Below are 25,075 nucleotides of genomic sequence, written 5' to 3' on the forward strand. Positions count from 1 at the left end.
CCAAATTTTTTTTATCAGTTTTCAATAGCCAAAAGTTCAACAACATTCAAAAGCCTTACATTTATCATAAATTGCCACCTGTAAGCTAATTAATCTTTCCCCCAAAAGATGCCAGGAAGCTTTTATTGCTTTTACTTTAATACAAACAAATAAGAGCATTATTAAGAAAGAGGTGGTACAGGAAAAATAAATTTCCAAACATTAGCTCCACTAACTGCCTTTTTTCTTTTAAACCATTGTCAAAAAAGTTAACTTTCTCAAAATGTTAGACACCCAGAAAAGACGTGTTTCAATAATACAATCATTATTATTATTTTTACAGTCCAAAGAGAATATATTTGAGATCAAACTGTACAAAAAGTCAGGCGGCACCTCAGGCGAGGAGGCGGACCGTCTTTCCGGTGACCGTCAGGTAATCCTCGTCGGCGAGGGCTCGCAGTGCCTCGTCGAATAACTCCTTGGTCACGGCCTGAGAGGAAGTAAAAAAAAGAGATGGGTCATTTCCTGGAGATTAAGTAAACCAAAAAAAAAGAAAAAATATATATATTTACAGTTTCCGACTGCCCTCGAAGGTCATCGAGCAGCTGCTGGTACTTGATGGCGTGCATCTTCCCCTTGGCCTGGATCAGCTTCTTGAGGGCCTGGGCCACCTCCTCCTTTCGTTTACGGGCTGTGGCACTCATACCTGACAGCAGAAGGGCACCATTAGGGACATCACGTTTGCTTGATAGAAATCTAAATAAATCAATAAATATTTATATACTTCTTTGCGTTTTTATTCTCAGTACCTTTACGGGATTGTCATCTGTGTCACAATGATGTTCATAATGGAACGGTTACCTTGCGCCCATCGCTGTTTGTTCCAATGTGATGTCATCACTTACCAGTGGTGAGGATGGAGATGTCCACGAATCCCGTCCTGGGGTCGGTGGCCGATTGCTTGAGCGCCTCCCTGTGCAGCCTCTTGGCTTCCTCCACGTCGACGGCCTCCACCTTCTCGGAGAAGCGCACCTTGGCGTGAGCCTCGGCCAAGCGGATCAGAGACTCCAGCTGTCGGGGGTACGCCGACACCATTCCTCTGCCGCTGCCTATCTTCCTCATGTCCACGTAGGCCTGAAGACGACGATACGAGCTTTGATTTGACATTCACTTTTTGTTGTTTACGATAATTCTAGATGCTTCGGATATTTTGACGCAAGGATGGTGCATCACTTTAAATTGTGAAAAGGTCCTTAAAGGGGAAGTCAAGTCCAAAAATGTTCCGGACAGTTATAAGTTTTATGCAGGCCCACTAGTCTAAACAAAATATTCGGATTAATATTGCGTCTGTGGAATATGAATTAAACAGAGAAATCCCATTTTTATCCATCTCGGGGTCGCTTGTCTCAAAATGACATCCTAGTGGCTCAGAGCATCAGGGCTCAGCTAATGACTAATCACAGCTGCGTTTACCAGGATTACACAACCAAACCTCGTGATTGGTCGTTACTAGTGATAGACCGATGCGCTTTTTTCAGGGACGATATCGATTAGTAGTAGTCATGGGGGCCGATAACCAATATTTCAAGCCGATATTCATTGGCCAAGCTGCTTCTGCAGGCAGGGCCACCAGCACAGCAGCCAAAATAAACCAGATATTAATTTATTGGCCTTGAAAATTATTGAAAAGGCCGATGCCAATAATCTGCAAAATGTCAAATATCGGCCCCGATAATCAGCCTGGCCGATAATCGGTCTATCATTAGTCGTTACGCACCATTGCGCCAAATGACGAGCATACCGCGATTCTTGTACCTCAATGAGTGCCTGGCTGGCTTCTTCGTTGAGTCGCGGTGCGATATACGTGCGCGCGTACGCGATGTAGTCCTTCAGCACGGCCATGTCCAGGAACTCCTCCTCCAGCTGCTCCTCACTCTGGTAGTAGAGCGATACCAGATGGTGGGCCAGTCGACGGTCGTACGACTCGTCCTGAGGGTCCAGCATCAGGAAAATCAAGTCGAATCTGGCAGGGAGCAAAAAAAGACGGTTGACGGAGGGATTAATTTGGATTTGAAAATTTTGGGCCTTTTTAAATTAAAAAAAATTTTTTTTTACTGGTTTTATTTTTATAGTTTTCTACTTCCTTTATATTGTCCCCAGTCTAGATAGGAAGTTTACGTCGGAGCAGGTAGCGACCAGGTTTTTGTCCAAAAAGTACCTGGATTACATTTTGAGATTCATTTTAAATTCTGGGAATAGTTTTATACTTTCATCTTAGTTTTTTTTTTTTTGCACCCATAACTGGAAAGGAAGCTCAACAGGAGAAAAGAGAAAGACCCAAATCTTTTTCTGTGATTTCATTTAGTAGTCCAGCTTTTTGCTGCCATTGGCTTAATAGGAGTCAGCTGAAGCAGGAATCAACCACCCTTTTTTTTTAACCTTTTCTGAACTCTTCTTTTTATTATTACATTCCCGCCAAGTTTATTATCGTTCCCGAAAACTAATGAAATAATCTAAAATTAAAAAAATATTTTTGTTGATAAAAAAACCTTGCACTCGACAAATCGTCCATACATTAAAAATCTAAAACTAATACTAAAACAAAGCATTTAAAAATAAATAAATAAAAACCTGCTTTAAAAATTAAAGCATTTTAAAAACAAAAGACCCCAAAAAATTGATGGACTAAATCCTTTCATTTCGATATTCTGTGACTTAAGTTTCTACTTCTACTACACTGAGAAATTGAATCCATCTGTGTCGACAAACTGTCGAACGACCACGTATCCAAGCCAACCTGGAGAGTAGCGTGTGAGGCAGCTGAATGTTCTCAATGGTGGTCTTCTTGGCGTTCCACTGCGACTCCACCGGGTTGGCGGCGGCCAACACGGCGGTGCGGGCATTCAGCTGGCAAATGATTCCCGCCTGCGCGCAAAAAGAGGCGAAAGGTGTGATCCCGGAGAGCAGGTTTCCACCCCCTGGTGCCGAGGTCGGCATACCTTGGCGATGGAAAGCGTCTGCTGCTCCATGACCTCGTGGAGCACGGAGCGCGTGCTGTCGCTCATCTTGTCAAACTCGTCGATGCAGCAGATGCCGTTGTCGCTCAGCACCAAGGCGCCGGTCTGCAGCACCAGCTGCCGCGTCTCCGGGTCCTTCATCACGTAAGCGGTGAGGCCGACGGCGCTGGAGCCCTTCCCGGACGTGTACTGGCCACGAGGCACCAGGTTGTACACGTACTGCAGCAGCTGAGACTTGCTGGTGCCCGGGTCCCCGCACAGCAGGATGTTGATGTCGGCGCGGAAGTTGCCGCGGCCCGTCAGGCTGAAGTCCTTGCGAGAGCCGCCGAAGAGCTGCAGAAGAATGCCCTGGAATGAGAAATTTAAAAGAACAAAAATATTAGAACAATCCAATTCTCAAGATACAAAACACTAAAGCTAAACTTTTAGGTCATGAGTCTTCAATCCTGTTCCTCAAGGAATGGTTTCTTCAATCTTTTCCATCTATTCCTGCTGATTCAAATAATCAGGATCGTTATTTAGCTTCTGCAGACCTTGCTGATTATCGGATCATTTGAATCAGGAGTGTTGCAGCAGTGAGAGACGGAGAAATGACAGGACATCAGCTCTCGAGGAACAGGATTGAGGAGCCCTGCAAATTTGGCGGAATTCCTTTGGGAGAGTTCATAATAATAATAATATTCATAATAAAAAATATGATCAATATCGTCATTCATAATAATAATAAAGGCATTTTTAATTTATTTCCTAAAAACAATTAAAAAAAAGAATCAGAGACATGATTGAGCAAACTTACAAATTTTCTATCAGCCATGCAAGAGTTCAACTTAAGTCACCACTCCAAACTGATCTCAAAACTAAACAGGATTTTTCACCCACAAGAACCGATGACAGTTCGTTTGAAGTGTATGAGGCGTTCCTAAGTTGGCGACCTCCAATACCATGGATGTATTCAGTGCTTGATAATGTTACAAATGCGTACGGTGACTTAAACGCACAAGCGACGATGCGGATGAGACGCCTTACTGCCCCGGCGAATTTGGATGGCATGCAGGAAAAACATAAGGTTGTGTAAATTAGAATTGGATTTTTTATGCAAGAGAGCCCTTTGCTCATTTGATTATTCCAAAAAAACACACACCTTTTTGATGTCCTCGTGCTCGTAAATGCTGGGCGCCAGGGCGGAAGCGAGGCGCTCGTAGACGTCGGGCTTGGCAGCCAGCTCCTTGAGGGTCTGCACGCGATCCTCGGTGAACAGCTTCTGCTCGGCCTCGTCGTCCAGGCCGTGCAGGCGCTTCTCGTCCGTCTTGCGGAAGTGGATGGCGTCGATGTGCGTCTTGTACACGGCTTTGACGTTGCTCTGCAGCGGGTTGACGCGCATGGGCGCCGCCCGGTAGATTCCTGCGACCACACGGCGCCGTGAGCGGAAGTTATGTTGGTGTCGTTAGCATCAGAATGCGGAGAGGAATTAGTAAATGAGAATTGTTTGTTTCCAACTGCTTATATTTGGACAATTATTATTTTGATAATTGATTCATCTTTATGAGACTTTGTTTAGTTGGAAAATGTTTTATAAGCTCAAAACGTCCGTCAGTTGATATTTTCAGCCGTCGTCCATTAAAGACGACTTTTAATAAATCATTTGAAAACAAAATGCTTTTACTTTGGAAAACATTTTGCTGACAAGTTAGGGACCAAATTTAATTAATCTTAATTTGTGACAGTGAATTTTCTGTACTGGCAATTTGAAATGCGCCGTTTCTTTTAATACTAGGTGGAAATTATATATATATATATTTTTTTTTATGTGATTCATCGGCAAAATAATGGGCAGATTAACTCATTCACTACCAGCCAAGTTAAAAAAAATAAAAAAATGGATCTTTGACGTCTTTAGCCGTCAATGGCAGTAAATGAGTTCATTGATAATTGAAATAATATGTTGCAGTCCTGATTTCGACTGTATTTAAGTGTCTAGTCTTGCTCCGTAGTTTAGATCCCATCTGTGCATTTACACGACACCCGATTTTTAATGACCCTCGGTGCAACCTGAAGATGCAATTTGATCACGTATTTGTAAACGAGGCCTCATACTGCGTCGCGACATCTCACCGGTGATGTTGACTCTGTCGCCCGGCTGCACTTTGTCCACCAGGTCGTTGTGCGCGTACACGATGCTGGTGTGCGGCGTCTGGCCCGCCGGCATGTCTTCGGGCGACTCCTGAATTTTGATCTGTTTTGGAAAGAAAAATCGACAGATGCCGTGACCCCGCCCCCACGCGCAGCGTAAACAAATCTGCCCCCGACGCTCGGCAACCCACCATCTGCTTGTCGGAGAAGACCGAGCGGTTGTGAATCAGCGCCAAGCTGTGGGTGGTGTTGCAATGGCGGCACACGGCCGGCTCGGCGATGCGCCCGCGGTCCACCTCCGCGCGCGTGCTGAAGGCGCACACCTGGCACTGGAAGAAGCCCTCCTGCATCTCGGGGATGAGCTGCGAGGTGCGAATCACCATGCCGCTGATGGTGATCAGCTGGTCGATGTCTGCGGCCCGGCGACAGAAGGCGCCGTTAACCGCACGGCTCCCACTCCAAATGTGCGGCGCGTTAAACGTGATGTCACGGCGGCGGCAGCGTGCAGGTCCCACTCACCTTCTGGGTTCAGGCTCCTCATGTTGCGGGTCTTCACGGCGCTGTAGGGCCGCACCTGGATCTGGTATTCCAGGTTGGAGTCCGGGAATCGCTCGAAGAAGAGCTCGTTGACCGCCATGTCAAAAGTGGGGACGACTTCCTGGCGAACACAACAGAGGAGGAGATTATCACTAGGATTAATGTTTTATTGGAAAACACATCAATCTAATTAAATTTATATAAAAAAAAATGGGAGGGGATAATTCTGACTACTAATACCATTCATTATTTTTTGCTCACACCTGAAGATTTCAAACGTCCTCAGCTCAACTCCACATCGAAACATAGCGCCAATAATTGAATTGACAGCAGAGGAAGCAAACCTGCGGGTAGCTGATGAGCTGCCTGTAAAGTTCTGCGTCGAAGGCTCGCACATGACCGCAGTTGACGTTGAGCACGGGCTCGCCAACTACGCTGATCTGAAGAAGGACCAGACAAAAAGATTTAGGAGCGACATATTCTCGAACTCTAATAATAAAAAGAGTAGTAATAGTTGTTACCTCTTCTAGTTTCTGCATGTAAATAGGCTCGTTGAGGTCCAGGCCGGCGTTCTCATCCTCGGTGCAGTTTGGGTCGATGAACCTCTGCAGGAACCTCTGCGGGCAAAGCAGATGACGAGGACACTTAGCGGGATTTATCCTGCAGGTTCAAGAACCCGATTGCCTTTATCGGTTAAACCGCTAATCACTCGTCCTTTATTATGGCGCACCTGAAAAAAGGATGTGGTGGTGCCTTGCAGGCTGCAAAGCCTGTCCACTGCAGGACGGCAATAATGTAATCATCTAAAGTAATTTGGACACTAATGCAGCGACGTTGAAGAAGAGGGAGCAGCAAAAGAATATCTTCCCCATGTTTAAATACTTTTAAATCCATCTTAAAAAAAAAATCGAAACAAAAGAAACCTAAATACTTTTCTTCTCCATGTCTATGATTAAGTCCTTCAAGAGCATTTCTAAAATACTTTTTTCCAAAATCATATTCTTGTGCTGGATGTTCTTTTAGTCATTTTATTAAAAAAAATATATAAATATATTTAAAAAAATATATATATTTTTAAATGTCTTAAATTCTTTTGCCTTTAAATATTTAGTAACTATGTGAAGCACTTTGAGTTTCCTTGCGTATGAAATGCACAAAACAAATAAAGCTGCCTTGCTTTATAGACAAAAAACTATATTTTAAAATATACTTAAAATAAAAATGAAAGTAATTACCCAAATAAATAAATACTAAAAAATAAAGACAATTTTATTTAAATATGGGCTTCATAATGCAGTGACACAAGTCCGAAATGTGCCACTTGAGAGCAGAAATTAAAATTGTCACTTCAAACAGGCAGCGAAGAAAAAAAACTATATAAAAAATATAAATAAATAAAATATCAAGGTAAAAGCCAACATACCTGAAACTTCTCTTTACAGGTGCCCACGTTGACATCAGTTCCCCAGATGACCAACCTCTGACCCATGTTGGGCTCGCTGGCAACCGCGCCGTCACCGCTCGGCTGGAAACAAACACAAAAACCCAAATAAAAAGAGCTGCATGCTGATATATGTCCGGACGACCTTTTAGGTTGCACTTACTGGCTCAGACTGAAGATCAACTTGAGGGGCCTTTCTCACGGAGCCCAGATCGGGACGTTGGCGAGCAGGGGTGCCCCGGATGCTACTCCGTGGCGTCCCGTACATGAGAGGGGAGCTCATGTCCACGTCGTTGGGAAGAACTGGATGAAAAGGATATTCAAGGTTCAACAAGCATCTCGATGATACAAATAGGTACAGTACATGTGCCAGACGGGTCACCTGAGGCTCGAGGGCTCAAAAAGGGAGAACCGTCCTGAGGCGCCGCAGGGCTGAGCAAGTCGGTGACGGGCGAGGTGGGCATGGGCATCAGCTCACCCGCGGAGGAGTCATGGGCTCGGCGACGCTGAGACGCTGGCGAGGAGGTCGGGCCATCGTTGCTGGCTGCGGGTTACAACAAAACAATTACTTCTCCTACAAATTTGACAGAAACACCACATGTATACATTTACAGATTTTAAGCATGACATACGAGTGGACGGGTTGGAGCTCCTGCCTCTTTTGCGACCAGGAGTTGATGTTGGAGAAGACATTGTGGAGAGTGGATCTAGACATGCAGGTAGAAAAAAACTGCAGTTTGTGAGGGTCACTGGAGATTAAAAATGACTAACCAATCAAAAACCAAACAATAAAAAAAAACAACTAAAACGCAACATTAATACCAATAAACAAAAACAGCTCAATAGATTAATTAAACAAGTTCAAACAGATTAATTGCTCAATTGATCCATAGATCACAAAAATAACCCAACAGATGATTAATTTATTACAAAATAAAATAATGACTTTATTCAAAAACAAAACAGATGTAACACAAAGTGTTAAAAAAACGAATGACCAGACAGATTTATAAAAAGTACTTCAATATGAATAACTAATTGAAAATATTATTTTGGGGAAAAATATATCAACGCACAGTTCTACATTATTAAATATAATTCTAAATTCTACAATGATTCAATAAAAGATTCAGAGTCACTAGGAATTGATGTAACAAATTAATAGTACAAATATAAAATAGAATTTCAGAAAATGCAAATTATTACTGAAATTATCGTTATAACACTATTATTATTCAGCATGTGGGGGGGTAGCAACCTGAAGACACTGCTGTATGTACAAGGCGAGACTATGACGTGATGCTTAATGTTTGACGACCCCACTTTTCATCTTTAATGACTCAAAAATATTACTCATTAGCATTGGGGCAAAAAAATCAGCGGAGGTTCAATCGGTCATTACGAGTTTCGACCGAAGCTTTCAATCGGCAAAATTGCCACCATTATGCATGTGGTTGCGGAGCAAACAATAACCTGACAACCACCTCCAGTATTACTACAAATAAGTAAAGAAACAAAAGCAAAACCTCGTTGACAAGCATGGGGGACTTGTTCATCGACTTGGACGAGGACAAAGTTGACATGAAGAGAGTTTAATCACACTAAAGTCATACAAAAGAGATGTTTCTTACCTCTTTCTGCCTACACGTCTGCAGATAGCGGCGGTGGCGCGAAATTGCGTGTGACGTACTTTTCGCGGGGAACTTTGGACCAATGGTGAGCCAGGATCCGTTCCTCACTTCCGGTTGAATCTTCCATTATTGGGGCTGGAATTCAAGTGTGGTTGTTGTTCATATCGGCTTCAAATGAGCGTTTTACCGTCCCGTTTATAAGTAAAAGACACTTTATGGGTCTATTTTACGTCGTATTTGGTTGTAGTTAAGTTAATATTATTGATGATGTTTGGTATTTAAAGGTTATGATAATACGTGGATACCTCGATCTCATTTGGTTTCGTCCAAGCCAGTTTATTAGTTTTCTTGTTTTCATCTGGTTGAAAGGCGTAAAAAAAGAAAAGAAAAGCGTAAGAAATTCAACCCTACCCACGTTTTGCTTCATAATTTCTACGGCATAATTATTTAACAATATGTCGTACTTTATGGAATAGTGTAACTATCCCGTTCATAATTACTAAACCACGCCTTGTTTATGTATTTTTTCCCACTACTGATCATTTTTTTTTGTGCTATAGCTTCAATAAAACGAATGCATTTAAAAAATGTTTGGTACAGAACCAAGGTTTGGGCGTTTAAATAGTGTTTATTTATTGAATTTTATTTGATTTACCTTATGTTGTCATTCACCTTGCAACAGTGCACATTGACCACTGTATGGCGCAATTTCCATTTTGTAATTCCAGACAGTAACTCAAAAGTTGTGCATTGCCTCGTAAATATTGCTCACCGGCCTTGAAATTTATGTTTACTTGACGCGACTTCCCGACAGACGACACTTTGCACTTCGCGAGGCACAAAGAAACATACTCACTTGCTGTTTGCCTTAGATTGTTGTAGTTTGTGGCCTAGATCTGTGATCTATATCTTTGCTGCTGTAACACCTCAAATTTCCCATTGTGGGACTAATAAAGGACATCTTTATCTTTATCTTATCTTTAGAATGGGGATTTATACACATCTTTACTGTAATCAGGAGCATTGGTTATAGTGACACAACACTTGTACTTGTGCATGATTAATATGCTGGTAAATACAAAAATGGGGAGAAATAGAAGTAGCTAAACTAACTAAAACTAGCTTATTTGGTAATAACATTGCAATCGCAATATGCATATGCACATTTTGGTCCAACGCGGACATTAAGTGGGGTACACGCATTAAACTATTTTGAAAAAATGCAATTAGAGTCAGAAAATAAAGATAAAGCTAATTCGAATTTGGTATTTGATCACCTGTGGCACCACGTTATGTTTTTACGAAACCAATAAAGATGATTCTCAGTCTGAACAGGGCACTCGGCACGTGTGGTGATTTTAAACTAGTAATATTTATCGTTAATTTCTATGATGAATGCATATGTCAAGGGGGTCCTGGTACGGGAGGGGGGGGGGTCTCGTGAGGGGGATTGTTTTTGCCCCCCCAGCGACAGCAAGCCCCTGGCAATTTGATTGATATCAACTGTCCGAGGGCCAGAATTCATCTCTCAGAAACTTTGCAACAGTATGTAAACAACTCAAGAGAGCCATTCATGTTGTCGTAGTAAAAAAAAAAAGAACAAGAACAAGAACGGGCACGCCCCCTGTTCCCTCCGAATGGGAAGTTACCGGAGATCATGTGACCCCGCTCCCAACTTGACTGGCCCGTCCGAGGGAGGGTGTGCGTGACGTCACCACGAAACGATACAAAACAGTGCGCCAAAGTTAGCGACGACTCAGAAGCGTCAACTTGACAAGGCGTCAAAAAAAGCGTCCTGACATTCATCGAGCAGGGATCAGGAAGTGAACCCAAACCAGCAACACACTCACCAGCCCCGCGTGGACAAGCCAGCAGAGTTCATGTGTGACATATACAGCTTTGACCCCCACGGCGTGTCTCCACCATGCAACATGAGTTGGGCGATGGAGCCCGCTAACTTCTACGAGAGCGCCAAGCTGGGGGGTCCGCCGCCGGGTCTGTGCAAGCCGGCCATCCGGGCGGAGGAGGGGGCCACCATGGCGGAGCTCACCGCCCCGGCCATGTACGACGACGAGAGTGCTATCGACTTCAGCCAGTACATCGAGTCCATAACGTCCGTGCCCAACCTGGAGCTGTGCAACGACGAGATCTTCCTCGAACTATTCAACACGGTCAAGCAGGAGAAGGCGGAGCTGTTCGCCGCGCAGGGCGCAGTGATGCCCGGCTGCGCGCTCCCCTACGCCGTGGAGCGGAGATCGGACTCGGCGGTGCTGGAAAAGGGTCCGTTCGGGGCGCCCATCAAGCAGGAGTCCGACTGGAGCGACAGCGACATGTCGTCGTCGCTGCCGTGTCAGATCGAAACCTGCGCCCAGACCTCGGTCAGCCTCCCCACGGGGCAGCCGACGCCGCCCACCACGCCGGAGCCCGTCTCGAGCAAGAGCTCGCCGCGCAAGTCCGGACGGGAGAAGTCAAAGAAGTCGGTGGACAGGTTTAGCATGGAGTACCGACAACGGCGCGAGAGGAATAACATCGCCGTGCGGAAAAGCAGGGACAAGGCCAAGATGCGCAACTTGGAGATGCAGCAGAAGCTGATCGAGTTGAGCTCCGAGAATGACAGACTGCACAAAACCATCGAGCAGCTCACCAGGGAACTCGGCGGCTTGCGAGAGTTCTTCAAGCAGATGCCCGGCCCCTCCTTTGCGGGGAGCGTCAGCGCGGAGGCTCGGTGACCAGGTGACTCCTCCATGCGTCTCCCTGAGCTCTCCTTTTTTTGAATAAACTGTTTTTTGTTTTTTTTTGGAAGACATACCTCAGAGACAATTTGATGTTTACCATCTGTACCAGATGTATTTTAAGCTTACCATAATGGCACTGGAAAATATATGATGTTGCTGCCATATTTTTTGTGGGATTTATTTTTCTCTCTTTGTATTTTTAAATTATTTTACCACTGCATTTACATGATGTCATACATACCTGCCATGGTACATGTTTTATAATTCCAGACTTTGTATAAGAGCCAGAGCATGATTTTTTTCTATAGTTTGTATGAAACATTTTATGGATGCTACAATAAAAAAACAAAACAGCTGTAAAGGTGCACAGTGGTCTGTGGTGTAGTGAACACAATTAGATTTTTTTTATACGATTATTATTATTTATTTTAAATAAACGCGGGACAAGTGAATTGATGGAGCACGTGGGCGGCTTTGACAGGATGCATGCCATTGGTCCATGCTGGGTCTGTCAACCGCCGCTCCACACCAACACCACCTCATCTTCCGGCTGCAGAGTGATCACCTCATGCAGTCACTAAGAGGCCTTCAAAGGGGGGAAAGTAGCCCAAAAAAAAAAAAGAACCTCAGAGACAGACTTCATCCAGGCTGATCCACAATGAAGGTCTCCTGGAGACCACGCGCACGTATAGAGTGAGGGGGCCCACTTGTTTCCCCAGCACACTGGACACCTCATACTCCGAACACTGAAAGCACAAACACACACAAACGTTTCGTATTGCATGCCAACAGTTGGAAGTATCCCAGTTCATTGATGTCATTTGCAGTGGGGAAACGAAAGAGCCCCCCCCCCATAAACATGGCGCTGCAGTAAGTACCTCGGTTCAAAATATTCCACATATCTGCATTTCGGCATCCGGGAATTTACCTATTTGCAATTTTTTTTGTAATCTGTTCTCCATTATTGACGGAAAAATTCGCCAATTTGTCATTTTGTGCGACGTGTCAAAATAATATATATATTTTCTTTTTGTGTATACATACTATTTCATAGTTGTCTGCTAAAGCCTATTTCCGCAGTGGAGAGCAGAAGCCTGTTCATCACTCGCTTATCCAATCACAAATCTAACACAAACTCTGTTTGATTATTACGGAACGAGATGCTGCAATGTCGGCAACGACTCGGCTTTTCTGTTCATGACCGTTTTGCCAAACGAAGACTAAACACGACTCCAAAATGAGCGTGACCCATAACAACAGCGCGCTAAATTGATCTCAGATTTGACAGTTTGTGTTGTCACCAGCGTTTTTTTGGGGTCAGTAAACACAGAAACGGCTCCGAAGCGGCGGACCCGGGAGGGTCTGCACCATCGATATCACTCTTGCGTTTTGCTGTGCCGTCACTCGTTCGTTGTTTTGAACCTGGACTGCACAGCTGCGGTAATTCATCATCGTCACCATCATCATCATAATTATTGCCGTGTACGAGTACTTATTGTACATTGCGGATCATCATCGTCGTCAAAATTGTTGACGCGCCGTAGAGGTGCTGTCGATCATGGATCTGTGTCTAGTTGTAAGAGTAGAACAATAATTGAAGGTGTTCAGAAGCATTTGAAACGCTCGCCATCATAATTTGTGGTATATTGATTGTTTAAATTATTAATATAATCACTTCGAGGGAAGCGTTAATTATTCATGAAAATTATGAATCAAGGTCGGCAGAAGTCCACTGTGCTTTAAACGCACCCAAAAATTAGATGCAGATCAAAAATGAGTCTTTAACGTGTAATCCATTTAGGGGAAAAAAAACAAAAAAAAAACACGTCCATGTACAGTATGAAAACATGACACATGCCTGCATGTAGACAAGATGGTCTGAGTTGATGTTAAACTAAAATACTTTTGTTACATTACATTAAACTATTCCAAATATATCCGCTAGGAATTACATAACTATCACAAAGGTATTTAAAAGTTGCATATTTAATCAGTGGACAACTCGGGGATTAGATCAGTTTTATCGCCAGATGTGATTTTACGAAAGATCAATGCGGCGCAATCAAAGTGCCCGCCTCAGCCCAGTCTTATGTAACAAAGTGTGCATACTGTAGTTTAAAAAAAAAAAAAAAAAAAAAGCAAACCTACCGCTGTGATGAGTTCCAGCACGGCCGTGTCAAGAAGGGACATGATCGTATTTTGCTGCAGCTGTGCGGTGGGGTGAGAGGAAAACAAATAAAAAAATAATGAAGGTGTGTTGACATTAATGTTGCTAATAATCCTCTTAAGACTGTAAATTAAAACTAATGACTCACCACTAATGTGCACCAGATGCTGAGTGACACATTGACCCCGAGTTTAAACAACATAAAGCGCGTATCAGCAGAGAGCGAGCTGATGCTTTTATCGCTTTGCAAGACTGATTACAAAGTTATACAATAACAAGATACTGGATGTACACGGATAGAAACACTTAAAACATGCTGCCATCCTTTTCTTCACCACCCAAATATTTCTTTGAAATATGAATAAAACTCTCTCTCTATACTTATACATACATACATCGATATGTATTAGTGCTGCACAATATTGGGAAAAAAATGCAATATGTGATATGGATGGTGACTATAGCGATATCCATATTGCGATATTTAACATAAAGCTAAAGAAATGACATTTTAATTATTTAATAAAAAAAAATTAACATTTTTCACGTGTTAAAATAAACAAGCTCACTGTGTTCTTCGCTCATTAATTGTAATTGCCCAAAATACTGTTCAATTATTTGATGGCAATGCGCATTTAAGTTTGCATCTGACTGGTCAAACTCCGATAAAACAATACAATTCCATGAGAAATTTATCGCAGATTTTTGCGATATGCAAATTGGACCATTTGTGGGGAGTTGCAGGAATACAAATCAAGCACATTCACCTTAACCTTTATCGTGCAATTTTGTACAGAAGCAGAGCTCAGGAAGACTTCCATTTGCACTTTGGTCATTGGCTTGTCCATCGTCGACTTGCATGAGACACAGTAGAACCTCTGACTGTGACAAAAAAAAAAAAAGAGTCAAACAACCACTGGGATGTTGTTCTCACGTCTCGGAAATTTACCCCGTCGGAGGTATGGGTTGTAATTTGTCGCTTCCACAGTGGTTGCACACTGGCCAGGAGTAAGACGCGCTCTCATCCACACCGACAATCACACCTGCCAAGATCAAATGCAAAAATAAAAAAATAAAAAAATTTTGCAAGCATGTGAATCTAATCCTCAGTAACGCTGAAAGGAAAGTTAGAAAAAAAATAAAACCCAACAGCAGTTTGACCAATGGACACAAAATTGGGCGCAAATGTTTGTTATAACAGTATGTACAATAAAAATGAAAGAAGTCAGCCATTTTAGACCGGCGGAGCCATTTTGGGCAAATTCTAGGTCTCATAATTTCTGATGAATTTTCCCAAATGAGCCCCTTCGACATGAAACTGCAAAGCTTTGCCATTAAATTTTGAGGATTCGCCATGAAAATGGGCGTCAGGGCTTGTTCATCGCAGCTTGTAACTTTTTTTTGTTGTTTTTTTTCCAAAAATGTGAGAGGGCAATGAGACAGAGCAGAACCCCATCTGACTCCTCATACGCAAAAACAAGACAAGTATGCTGCCTTAAAGAAGAAATTGATAACAAGTTCTAGCACATTCTGGGCCCGGGCGCTTACTCCACTCATCATTTCCACCAGATACGATTCACACTTGAGCGCAAAAGATAATGTTGTATTTATTTTCTCGGCCACCTGAGCAAACATGTGCGGACAGAAGAAGCGAGAGGGGTCGCGGGCGTGCACTTTGCCCCTCCACTGTGACACGCACAAGTCGACAGATGCAGATTATTATCTGATTTAAGATGTTTTTTTTCTTCTTCTTCTTTTTATAAGCCACATTTGCACAGTTGGAAGGAATCAAAGAAAACAAACACTTTTCACCGATGGCTTGGCCGTCACGCTGCCGAGCAACCATTTAAACGTTGTTGACGAAGACGTGTGTTGAAAAATGGATGCGATTCAAAGTGTGTGTTGGCCCTCAAAGGGAGGACTGAAGCACTGATTTTTTTTTTTTAACTGAATCCAACTCATAGCCCTTTCGTGAGCGTCACTCTTTTTTCCCTGAGAGAGGTATCTTGACGGTGCATGGTGGGTGCGACTGACCTGTGAGCGTGCACAGCGAGTTGGGCGTGACCTCTACATCGAGTGGATCCAGTCTCGCAGGTTGGGCCGGGGGCGACTGCGCCAAACGAGGCACGACTTCAATGACGGAATGTTCCACGCACAGCAGGACACCTAGATGCATTCAATAAGAATAAAACGTTACGGTGGAAAGGTCCGGAAAATGTGCACGCTCAAATGTTCTGTTTGTGGTTAAAATTTGTAAGGTTGACATTTACGAATTTAAAGAGATCCAAATCAAGAAAAATAAATCAAAGACAAAATGAATTTAACATGTTTAGAATTGTGGCAGACTGGGTGTGAGTCTTTGGCCTTCCTGCGTGAACTACGTATATTCCCCCCGTGCTTGTGTGTGTTTTCAAACTTTGGCTACCCCCAACATTCCAAAAATATGCAAGTTGGGTTCATCGAAGACACAAAATCATCCATCGGCGTGAAAGCTTGTTCTTTTATTACCCCTTACTAATACCATGAATAAGACTTTTTTTTTTTCTTTTGGGGCAAAAAAAAAAAAATCAAAACGAGGGGGATGGGGAATGTTATTGAACGGAGGGGGGGCTTAGTAAAAAATGAAAAATGTTCACATTGTTTCGACGTTTGACAACACGTAGGCAGTCGCTAGGGTTTATAAAAAAACAAACAAAAATCAATAGAATGACTGATTTATAGGGCATTTCATCAACACAATAACTCAATATTCTTTGCATGTTATAATTAAAAGTAGAAGATTTGAAAGCAGTCACAGAGATTTAAAAGGTGTAGTAATGAAACAACCCCCCCAAAAAAATGCTTACTAAAATGAATAAAAGTGCGCACGGAGCAAGCACAAGATTTTAAAAATATCTTGAACGACCGTGAAAGGTGAAAACTTTTAAGTTGTTTCCGATAAATGAAACCAGCAAATCGGGGGACCGTTTTATACACGGTATAAAGAAAAAGAAAAATGCCTTTTAAGGGGGGAGGTGGGGCGTATTACTCACGGGTGCGTGTTATTCATGGGATTTTACGGTAATTAGTCACCAACTCGAACACAAACAAACAACACCACTCCCCAATTTGATGTCATTTTCCCCACCAGGAATTAAAAAAATAAAAAGCATCAATTGTAATAATCTCCGTGTGGAGCTGCTCTCGTTTTTAAAGTGAGTTACCAAGTGTTATAAAGTGGTTATTAGCACTCACTAACTCATACCGCCATGTTGCGCGAGTCCATGTTCCCGTTTTGAGGAGCAATGCAATTAAGATTTCTAAACGACTACCACGAGAGCGTAAAGCTTGATCAGGCGTTGTGGTCAATGAGCATCGGGAGAATGTCACATGTCACAAAATGCCATATTGCCATATTTCACAGTCACAAGTTTTTTTGTTTTTTTTTTAGCAATACATTCAGTTCTCGCAGCGTGTAGTAAAAGTGTAACATGGAAATGGAAACATAAACACATGAAGATCAATGGTTAGCTCTCAACGACTGCGGCCGTCATAATGATTTAAAAAAAAGTTACGTAGCCATAGATGTCGTCTATTACATCTTCAGCACTAAAAGGCAATGCAGGAAAATGTTAAAATATCACAAATCCCGCTAACAGTGGGCACTACTGAGCGAGTGTTGGACCACCTAGCTTCTCTTGAAAGGGCCGTTTTGAAAATGGTCTCGCAAGTGTATCTGCAATTAAATCCACACTTTTCCCTCCTTCGGACATTGAGGTTTGAAAAAGCAAGAATATATTTTAGATTTTCAAACAGTCGCCAATTACGACTTCCGGGTGTGTTGATTCCGCATAGCGCTGCCCCATCATGAGTGAGTATCCAATCACAAGACGCGTTTGCCACCATCAACGTCAAGCCAGCGAGAAGGCTCACGGTAACTAACTCGTGATCTGATTGGCTATCGCAACTGTCTATCAAATCTGAAAGCTCATTGACTTTGACAGAACAGACACCCGCACGATTGCATCTGAAGGCCTCAGACGAACGGTATTGTGAAACCTGCCTGGCAACACGAGCTAGCGGAATTCTGATTGGATAAAAACTCTCAACACTATTATATAATATGATTTAACATTTTTTTCTTGATCATGTTAGGCCAGCAGACAAGGCCTTGACCGCCCACCTGCATGAAAAGCACAGGGAATTTATTACAAAAAAAAAATAAACTGTATAGGCATTAAATTGGAATTAGTCCAGGGGTAAACAGTCACTATTTGAGGAAATGCGGCATTTCTAATAATAACAACCTAAAAATGTAACATCTACTAATAGTTATCAGTGAAAGAAGCAGTAGCGGAGACACTACCATGTTCCTTGATGGCGTCTGTGAACGACAAGCGGCACACAGCAGGGTCATTCAGCGCTTTTAGGACACAGGAAGTGAGCGCACAAGAAGCATTCACATGCAGTGCCACCGTTCGCCTGCGGGGGCCGTCGGGCGAACCGTCCTGCAGGCTCGGATCTGTCAGCACCAGCCAAACCTCACCTTGACCTACATCGCGAGTCTGAGGGCAGAAAGAGATGCAAATATTCACGATGCAACCTAGAAAGCAGAGCGCGGGAAGGGCAATATTAAGTCATCTTCGCTCTTCCGTTTATGTCGAATTGCTTCAACCATACAGGATGATTCACTCATCCTTTTGAACACACAGCGCCATTTTGCCAGTGCAGCCGCATTCACACATCTAATCGGTGCTGCCGTGCACAAAGTCCACCTGTCCGCTTGCTATCTCTTTGTGGTCAAAGTTTAAAGGTTTGGCCAATCAATGGCAGAGAACGTCCGAGCCTTGCGCGCATTATCACACGCGGCGATATGAGCGCTTTTCTCGACGTCAGAGGCCAAGCTTATCAGTTTGGAGAGCAAATAAGCTTTAAAAAAAAAAAAAAAAAAAGGGCAGTTTGGGCCACTTCTGGCAACCTTTCGGTTTTAAATCACCGAGTGCTAATTTAAAAAAAAAAAGGAAGCTGTAAGCAGTAGTAGTGCAACAGATCACGTTAGTCACGGTTCAGAATCAGGATCACGGATTTTGAGTCACGATGGGATTGTTTTTGAGATCAGCAAAAAAATTAATAAGTAAATAAATTAAGATAAATAGAAGTTTATCTTATGTGTTTTACAAGTCTTTGGACCAATTAGTTAAAAAACACATTAGATGGCAAAGGCAAAAAAAAAAAAGCTTTCCAATCTTTCTTTTTCAATCCATTTTTCTCGATTTAGATAAATTTACACCACAAGACACGTACAGGCAAAAATGGGTGACTTTTTTTGGCTTATTGAGGTCCACCTTCAAAGGCAACTTAATGATTCAGAACAATAATAACATTGCAAGTGAAAAAGGAAAAAAAAAAGTACCTGCATTCTCTTGTAAATGACAGTGGCAATAAAACTGCAGCAAAACGTTTTGTGGTCATTCTGCAAGTGAGAAAAACAAAACAACAAAAAAAGAAGTTTGAGGTTTTTGCCAATTGAGCAACTTCATTTTTTTTTTATATTTAGGCCCGCACAAAAAGTGCCTCACTTGTAGTATATCTCGCAACATTTGCCCCGTGGACGGAAGGTGCAGCGGGGACACGCTCGGGGCTTCTCCCACGGGTTCGACGGAGCTCTCATGGCCTGAGAGTAGATAGCAGAAGCTCGGAGGACGGTTCTGAAATGAAAACGTGACGCTTCTGATGAGCTTCTTTCAAAAAATTTTGCTAATTTAGCCTAATTTCATGTGATTTTTCTCAAGTCTATGTTTGGTTGCCTGGCAACCAGACAGCAATGACCACCCTCACTGACCTCAAGTCAAGTTGAAAGTGCATGGACGTTTTTGCAGTATCATTTATGTACCACAAACAGTCGCTTTCAGCGCTAATTTGGAGCATTGTACGATGCAAAAGTCGTTAGCCACCACGTGAGTATAGTTTCTAACGACCTTCAAGGAGACGTATCCCCCATGAATTTGTTTTTTCCCTGAATGAAATCAGCCCGTTTTGATGGGCCAGCCCAGTTTGCTCTCGCACCAGTTTGCGCCAGCGTACCTAATAATGTGTCCAGCTCGAGTCGAAACTTACACTGGGCATGCTTGGAGTGTTTCCATGGCACTCGAGGGGGCGCTTCACTGGGGGCCACAGACTGTCTATCAAGCTGAAAAGACTGGAGCGCCTGAGAGTGAGACAGGATGTAAGAGTAAGGAGTGAGAAGAGGGTGGGGCACATGGTGGAGGAAGAGGAGGAGGAGGGAGGGGGGGGGCGGTTGAGGATTTGTTGCTGAATAAAGGACTTTGGTGGAACTTTGGCAAGCAGTTTCACTTCCACTGTAGCACAAGGGAGGCCGCGCATTCCCAACTGCTCATATATGTTTTCTGCTGACTATTCTTGATGCTGCTCACATTCATGTACGAAGACATAGTGTGTATTGCTTATTGGCAGCTGCCATAAACGCCGTCGCACTCAATCAGCAACGGCATCTTTATTATCATCTTTATTTTTAAATATTAACGAAAACTTTGAAAAATGACATTTTATTTTGGAAAAAATGTGATATTTTAAACTTGTCATATACGAGTACAAAAAAATGGATCTGTAGCGCCCCCGACTCAGGTTTAGCAGAGTCCCGTACCGATACCTTTGACCAAGGGGTACAAAAATCCTGACATACAAAAACAACAAGTTTATTTTCGGACGAATTCACGAATGTATGTTTGATAGAAAGATGTTTAAGATAAAAAAATTATTGAATGGGTTTTATTTTGTCACATGCTGTTGCCATGGCGATGCGTTGCTTGCAAAGAAAAAATATGCGTATTTAAAAAAAAAAAAGTATCAGGCCTGGCCGAAACATTTGTATTTTACAGGTTTATTGTCCTCTGTGCCATTACTCCAATGTGGCAAGGGATGCAAGGGCGCTTTATAGCTGCTCGCAGCTCTAGTTATTATTGGGATTATTCTTCAGTGCTGCTAATATCCACGTTGCTGCTGCAAAAGCAGAATATGCAATTGATATTAATTTGTTTCTGAAAATTTTATTTCAGAAGTGCATATCAAACATTGATCCCTTTGCATTGTAAAGTACACAAAAAGTAGTTCGAACCTCAGCACTCCAAAAAAAAAAAAGAAAAAGAATATTGGTGACTGTTTCAATTACTAAAATCTAACATGTAATTGGTAATCAATTGTTCCACATTTGTAAGCTGAAGATGATAAAATCAAGTAGATTATGCATGAAATCCGGTCGGCTCCACATTTAATAGATTCATTCAAGTTGAAATAACACGAGGCAATCACATTTCTAGGCTTAGACGTCATCACAAGTGTGGACGAGTAAGAGTGGTGCAAAACTAGACAAATGCGCCTTTTGCAGTGGCGATATTGCTTGCGGCGCTGTGGCCAACTGCTTCGACTCATGCGCCTCACAAACCGACTCTCACGTTGGGGGTTGAAATCCAGGCTCTGACTTTCCTACGTATAGAATACAATTGCTTAGTGCTTAAATTATGTGGAAATTCAATGATTTTTTTTTTTCTCTTTGAAAGTGCAATTTGCTTGAGCGTGTTGTAGTCAAGTCTTGGAAAAAATAAATAAAAGGTCAACGTTAAACATGGACACGCATTGAACAACATTTTAACCATCAGCTGTGCAGTTACAATGAGGACTATCTGTCAGATGATGCTGTAATTTTCAATCAAATTTAAAAAGATTTTTTTGGGGCATAATTGTTATTATATTCATCGTTAAATATGTACGGGGGAAACAAATCTGGTCTCAACCAAGTTTAAATTGATTGTCATGAGTTTTATATAATTGAAATCTGATTAGTAATGATTTAAGTACAATGCTACACTAAAAAACGAATTGTACCCCCCCCCCCCAAAAAAAAAAAAAAAACAATTTAGAAAATTACATGTGATGTATTTGTATTGCTTAATTATTCTTAATCTCCCCCAATGACAGACGAATCAGGCTTGGACATGCCCCGTGCTGTCAAACCCGAAACTTTGTCGGAAGGAAAAAAAAAAAGTAAGAAATGTGTCGTCATGAGTTCACAGTAGTCGATGAATGCTGCTCATTCATCTGCGTGCTTTGCCGTCTTATCAGCGACTTAGTCAGTCTAATCACAGGCGTCCTTTGTACGCAACCGGTCCGGCAGCCCATTCGAGTCCAGTGAGACTGCTTGAGGATGAGTAACAATGCATGCAGCAGCACTTGTCAGGTTCATCTTCAGGTAATTTGGAGTTTTTGCATTTTAACATGTGGCTTTCCGCTCATTCATTTCATCGCACTGCCCAGCCGGGTCGCGAGGAACAGGCTGGATCTTTAAAAAAAAAAAAAGTTTACATGACACACATCAAAGAGCACTTGACAGATATTCCTAGGGGGGAAAAAAATGTCCCCCCCCCCGTGATGGCAACATGAGTAAGCCGCATTGCTAGCGTGGGTGCCAAAGACGCCTCGTGCTGACATTTACGAGATAGCGCGCTTGACATTTGAAGAAAATACGCTGCTTCAATTTTGCTTCTTTTTTTATTTTTTATTTATTGAGATTGAGGTGAAAGATTGACATCACTGTCAACTTCATAAATCAGAATATGGTCGAACCGTTAATTTCAATTCAAACAGTGAAACTCATTCAATAAAGATTCATTAACAAACTGAAAATAATTTTCAGAAGGCCGATTCACAATTAATTTCTGTAATAAAACTTTTTTTTTTTGTTTTTTTTTTTTTTTTTTTAGAAATATTCAAAATTTCATGAGTGGTGAATTGAGAACGTGTATTTTGTTTGATCACCACATCATATTTTCCCATCCAATATTTTTTTAGTATGTTGCTTGGAGGGCTTTTGCACAAACGAGACAAGACAAAGGTTTAAAATGCTATCTTTAGCCGCTAGTGTTAGCCACCAATTATGTTTCGTGAGCACTTTTGAGTGGTGGTTTACTCCTTTTTCCACTTTGGAGACAATAAAAGGAAAAACAAACCCCCTCCAAAAAAACCCCCCCAAAAAAAACCACAATTTTATTTTAAACACAATAGTACAGTGTGTGACTTCTTTTTAAAATGATCTAACAGTTATGTACAAAAATAAATTATTTTATTGAATGTATGTAACGGCTGTTTTATTGTACTCTGTATTATTATTGAGTTTGTTTTAAACGTAAACAATTCATCAGGTAAAAATGTATAGAAGTTAAGCGTTGCAAAAGACGAATTACTTTCACGTACAAATATTCAAGTTGCCGGAATCTCAACTGTGAGGCACACAAGCGAACAACGAGGTCACTCTGCTGCCTGTCTTTGGGAACACGCGAATGCTTTTCAATTCTAAACAATGACGGACCTTGGCGGTTTCACTCTATTGTTCTTTCTAGTCAAGTGGCGACCATATTACAAAATGCTTATTGCAGAGAATCGAATCAAAACAGTTCCTCGAGGAACACCGAAAGCCACATTTAGCCGAGCCTCAGCCACATGTTTTGTTTTTACTGCAGCCAACACCACGGCGCATGTGTTGGCACACAAAACGGGCTCATCCATCACTGACCATCTCGAGGAACATTATCTGCGAGGACATAAACATCACTGTGAAATGCTCTCGTGTCAGTTCTTCTAACTGCTGCTAATCTGGGACTCTGACCACAGTGGCTCACAGGGGACTCGTGAGTGCGCAGCCTCGGTATCAGCTTACATGTAAACACAGGAGCATGACTGGCAGGGCAACCTAACAAGTTTCATGAGCGCCGCAGACTGACAACCGCGGGGATGTTCAGCATTTCACAGAGTTTGGTCAAGTCGTGTGTGTGTGTGTGTGTGTGAGACAAATTGAGATTCAACAAGTGCCGTCTCCTTGCTGCTTTACGAGCCTCGCCTAGCAGAGTCATTTCATCTTTTCCCAGAGAGATACGCGACAGAGATAAGATAAGAAGGCCCAATAGCCCTATTAAAAGCCAAAGTGGGAGGCTGTTTAGGTGATTTTTCACCTGAAATCCACAAAGCCGGTCTCACCTTTGTCGGGTGACGCGCTGCACTACCTTGACGCCTCGGAGAACGCAGGTCAGCCCGAGCCACGCCCGACGGTATTGCCGCAAGTCGTCTCGGGCCAGCAGGTGCAGCTGCACCACGCTGAACATCCCAAAGCTGTCTTGGACCAGCACGCAAAGCCTGCGAACGGAAAAGTAACACACATGCCTTGATATTCGTGTAAAGTAATATTTAAAAAAATATATATAAATAAAAACTACAAAGGTGTAAGAATGATCTCGGTGTAATAGTCCAAGAGAAATGCACATATCAAAATAAGTGAGGGAAAAAAAATCAGCAAAAATTGAATAAAGTTTTTTTAAGCAATTCTAAGAATGAAGTTTTATTCCAAGAAAAATATTGTAATATGTGAATAAAATTGTGTGAACAAATAAAGTTGTATCAAGTGAAACTAAATAATTCCGCCAACAAAATTGAAAATTCTAATTTAGTCATCAGATTACATGAAGTTTCATTAAAAAAAAATTCAGAAAAAACATTAAGTTGCATTTTTTCGCTGAAATGCTTACGTTAGGAGAATTAACAAAACTATTACTTCAGACTAGTTAAAGACCTAATACAGAATAAATCCCCACACAAAAGACTTTAAAATATAATATAATACATAAAATGATGAATGATGACTAATATTGTAAAAAAACATCTTCCTCTTCATGCCAAGACTCAATGTAGGAGTTTGCGTAAGAAAAATGTTAAAAATGCTGTTTTCTGCCTTCAAGACCTTTTATCAGCATTCCAATGAAAGGCTCATACTTTTCAATGTTGTCAACGTAAAAGTTTGAGCATGTGCAGATACCCTAAAAGCGCTCTTATGATATAGCAATTCCTCCCACAGTGGCAAACCAGGTTACATTCCTCGAATCACACACCGCCAACAAATCAGAGTTAGCAGCAGCAATAATGCAGTGCAAGAGGTGTCTCGAGTGGCTGGTTTGTCGGGCCGCTGCTGACAGAAAGGACCTTTGGCCTAAAAACACACAAGCCTAAGTGTTGTGTATTCACGGGCTGGAACGGCGACAGGCCCTCGGTATCTATCTCTGGCAGTCAAGTCCAGACACGGGCACCGGCTCACGGGAGTAAACAGTGGAGGTTAAATCCCCCGCTGAGACGAATGGGGGAAATGGGAGTAGGCGGGAGAAGAAGTCTGGGAAAAAAGGGAGGGAGGACCGTCAGAGCGGCCGTCATGTATGTGCATGCTTGCGGGAAAAAAAAAAAAGAATTCCAGGCACTGGGAAAGTTTGGAGATGGTTTTCAACCACCTGATTGGGACTATAAACGTGTGCGCCGGTCAACATGAGGTCGGCCTTGTGTTTATTTGTCTAGAAATAGATGAGTGAAAAAAAAGATTCTCCAACATGCCGGACGCCAGCGTCCCA

The 25,075-nt window shown here is 42.3% G+C and overlaps 3 protein-coding genes across 4 annotated transcripts in view; 1 reads left to right on the top strand and 2 right to left on the bottom strand.

Moving 5' to 3' along the window:
* Positions 1-72: 72 nt before the first annotated feature.
* Positions 73-8,858, bottom strand: mcm4 (minichromosome maintenance complex component 4). Of its 2 annotated transcripts, none has more exons than XM_088311312.1 (17): positions 8,631-8,700; positions 7,737-7,811; positions 7,487-7,648; positions 7,268-7,407; positions 7,087-7,188; positions 6,185-6,280; positions 6,008-6,103; positions 5,646-5,784; positions 5,318-5,538; positions 5,109-5,229; positions 4,138-4,397; positions 2,979-3,344; positions 2,777-2,904; positions 1,795-2,002; positions 885-1,113; positions 552-685; positions 73-469 (listed from the first exon to the last, which is right to left on the bottom strand). In XM_088311312.1, exons 2-17 carry the CDS (start codon positions 7,795-7,797, stop codon positions 374-376), a joined length of 2,559 nt encoding a protein of 852 aa, XP_088167438.1. In that variant the 5' UTR covers positions 7,798-7,811; positions 8,631-8,700; the 3' UTR covers positions 73-373. The 2 variants fall into 2 exon arrangements, with proteins under 2 accessions (XP_088167438.1, XP_088167437.1); XM_088311311.1 differs by lacking the exon at positions 8,631-8,700 and adding an exon at positions 8,736-8,858 and having other exon boundaries at positions 75-469.
* A 1,617-nt stretch (positions 8,859-10,475) lies between these two features.
* Positions 10,476-11,835, top strand: cebpd (CCAAT enhancer binding protein delta). Its single transcript, XM_088311446.1, has one exon. The coding sequence runs from the start codon at positions 10,616-10,618 to the stop codon at positions 11,462-11,464; it is 849 nt and encodes a 282-aa protein (XP_088167572.1). The 5' UTR covers positions 10,476-10,615; the 3' UTR covers positions 11,465-11,835.
* Positions 11,661-25,075, bottom strand: part of spidr (scaffold protein involved in DNA repair) — a 34,209-nt gene continuing 20,794 nt past the window's right edge. Inside the window, exons 11-20 of the mRNA XM_088311445.1 lie at positions 23,664-23,819; positions 19,734-19,824; positions 19,196-19,324; positions 19,030-19,089; positions 17,983-18,181; positions 15,672-15,803; positions 14,587-14,680; positions 14,405-14,519; positions 13,619-13,678; positions 11,661-12,216 (exon numbers count right to left, since the gene is read on the bottom strand). Coding sequence (XP_088167571.1) covers positions 12,097-12,216; positions 13,619-13,678; positions 14,405-14,519; positions 14,587-14,680; positions 15,672-15,803; positions 17,983-18,181; positions 19,030-19,089; positions 19,196-19,324; positions 19,734-19,824; positions 23,664-23,819 — 1,156 coding nt within the window. The 3' untranslated portion in view covers positions 11,661-12,096. The remainder of the gene's footprint in view (positions 12,217-13,618; positions 13,679-14,404; positions 14,520-14,586; positions 14,681-15,671; positions 15,804-17,982; positions 18,182-19,029; positions 19,090-19,195; positions 19,325-19,733; positions 19,825-23,663; positions 23,820-25,075) is intronic.

The sequence above is a fragment of the Idiotropiscis lumnitzeri genome, chromosome 12 (assembly GCF_059441095.1).
Source record: "Idiotropiscis lumnitzeri isolate Australia: NSW breed Sydney's pygmy pipehorse chromosome 12, RoL_Ilum_1.0, whole genome shotgun sequence".
Taxonomy (NCBI): Eukaryota; Metazoa; Chordata; class Actinopteri; order Syngnathiformes; family Syngnathidae; genus Idiotropiscis; species Idiotropiscis lumnitzeri.

What these genes read in the sequence shown, in the direction of transcription:
- mcm4 (XM_088311312.1), bottom strand. Translation starts at nt 7,797, where the DNA reads ATGTCTTCTCCAACATCAACTCCTGGTCGCAAAAGAGGCAGGAGCTCC. An exon ending in CCTGTAAAGAGAAGTTTCAG is followed by an intron (nt 6,281 to 7,086) that starts GTATGTTGGCTT and finishes CTTTGCCCGCAG; the next exon opens with AGGTTCCTGCAGAGGTTCAT. An exon ending in CATCTCCATCCTCACCACTG is followed by an intron (nt 686 to 884) that starts GTAAGTGATGAC and finishes TTCTGCTGTCAG; the next exon opens with GTATGAGTGCCACAGCCCGT.
- cebpd (XM_088311446.1), top strand. Translation starts at nt 10,616, where the DNA reads ATGTGTGACATATACAGCTTTGACCCCCACGGCGTGTCTCCACCATGC.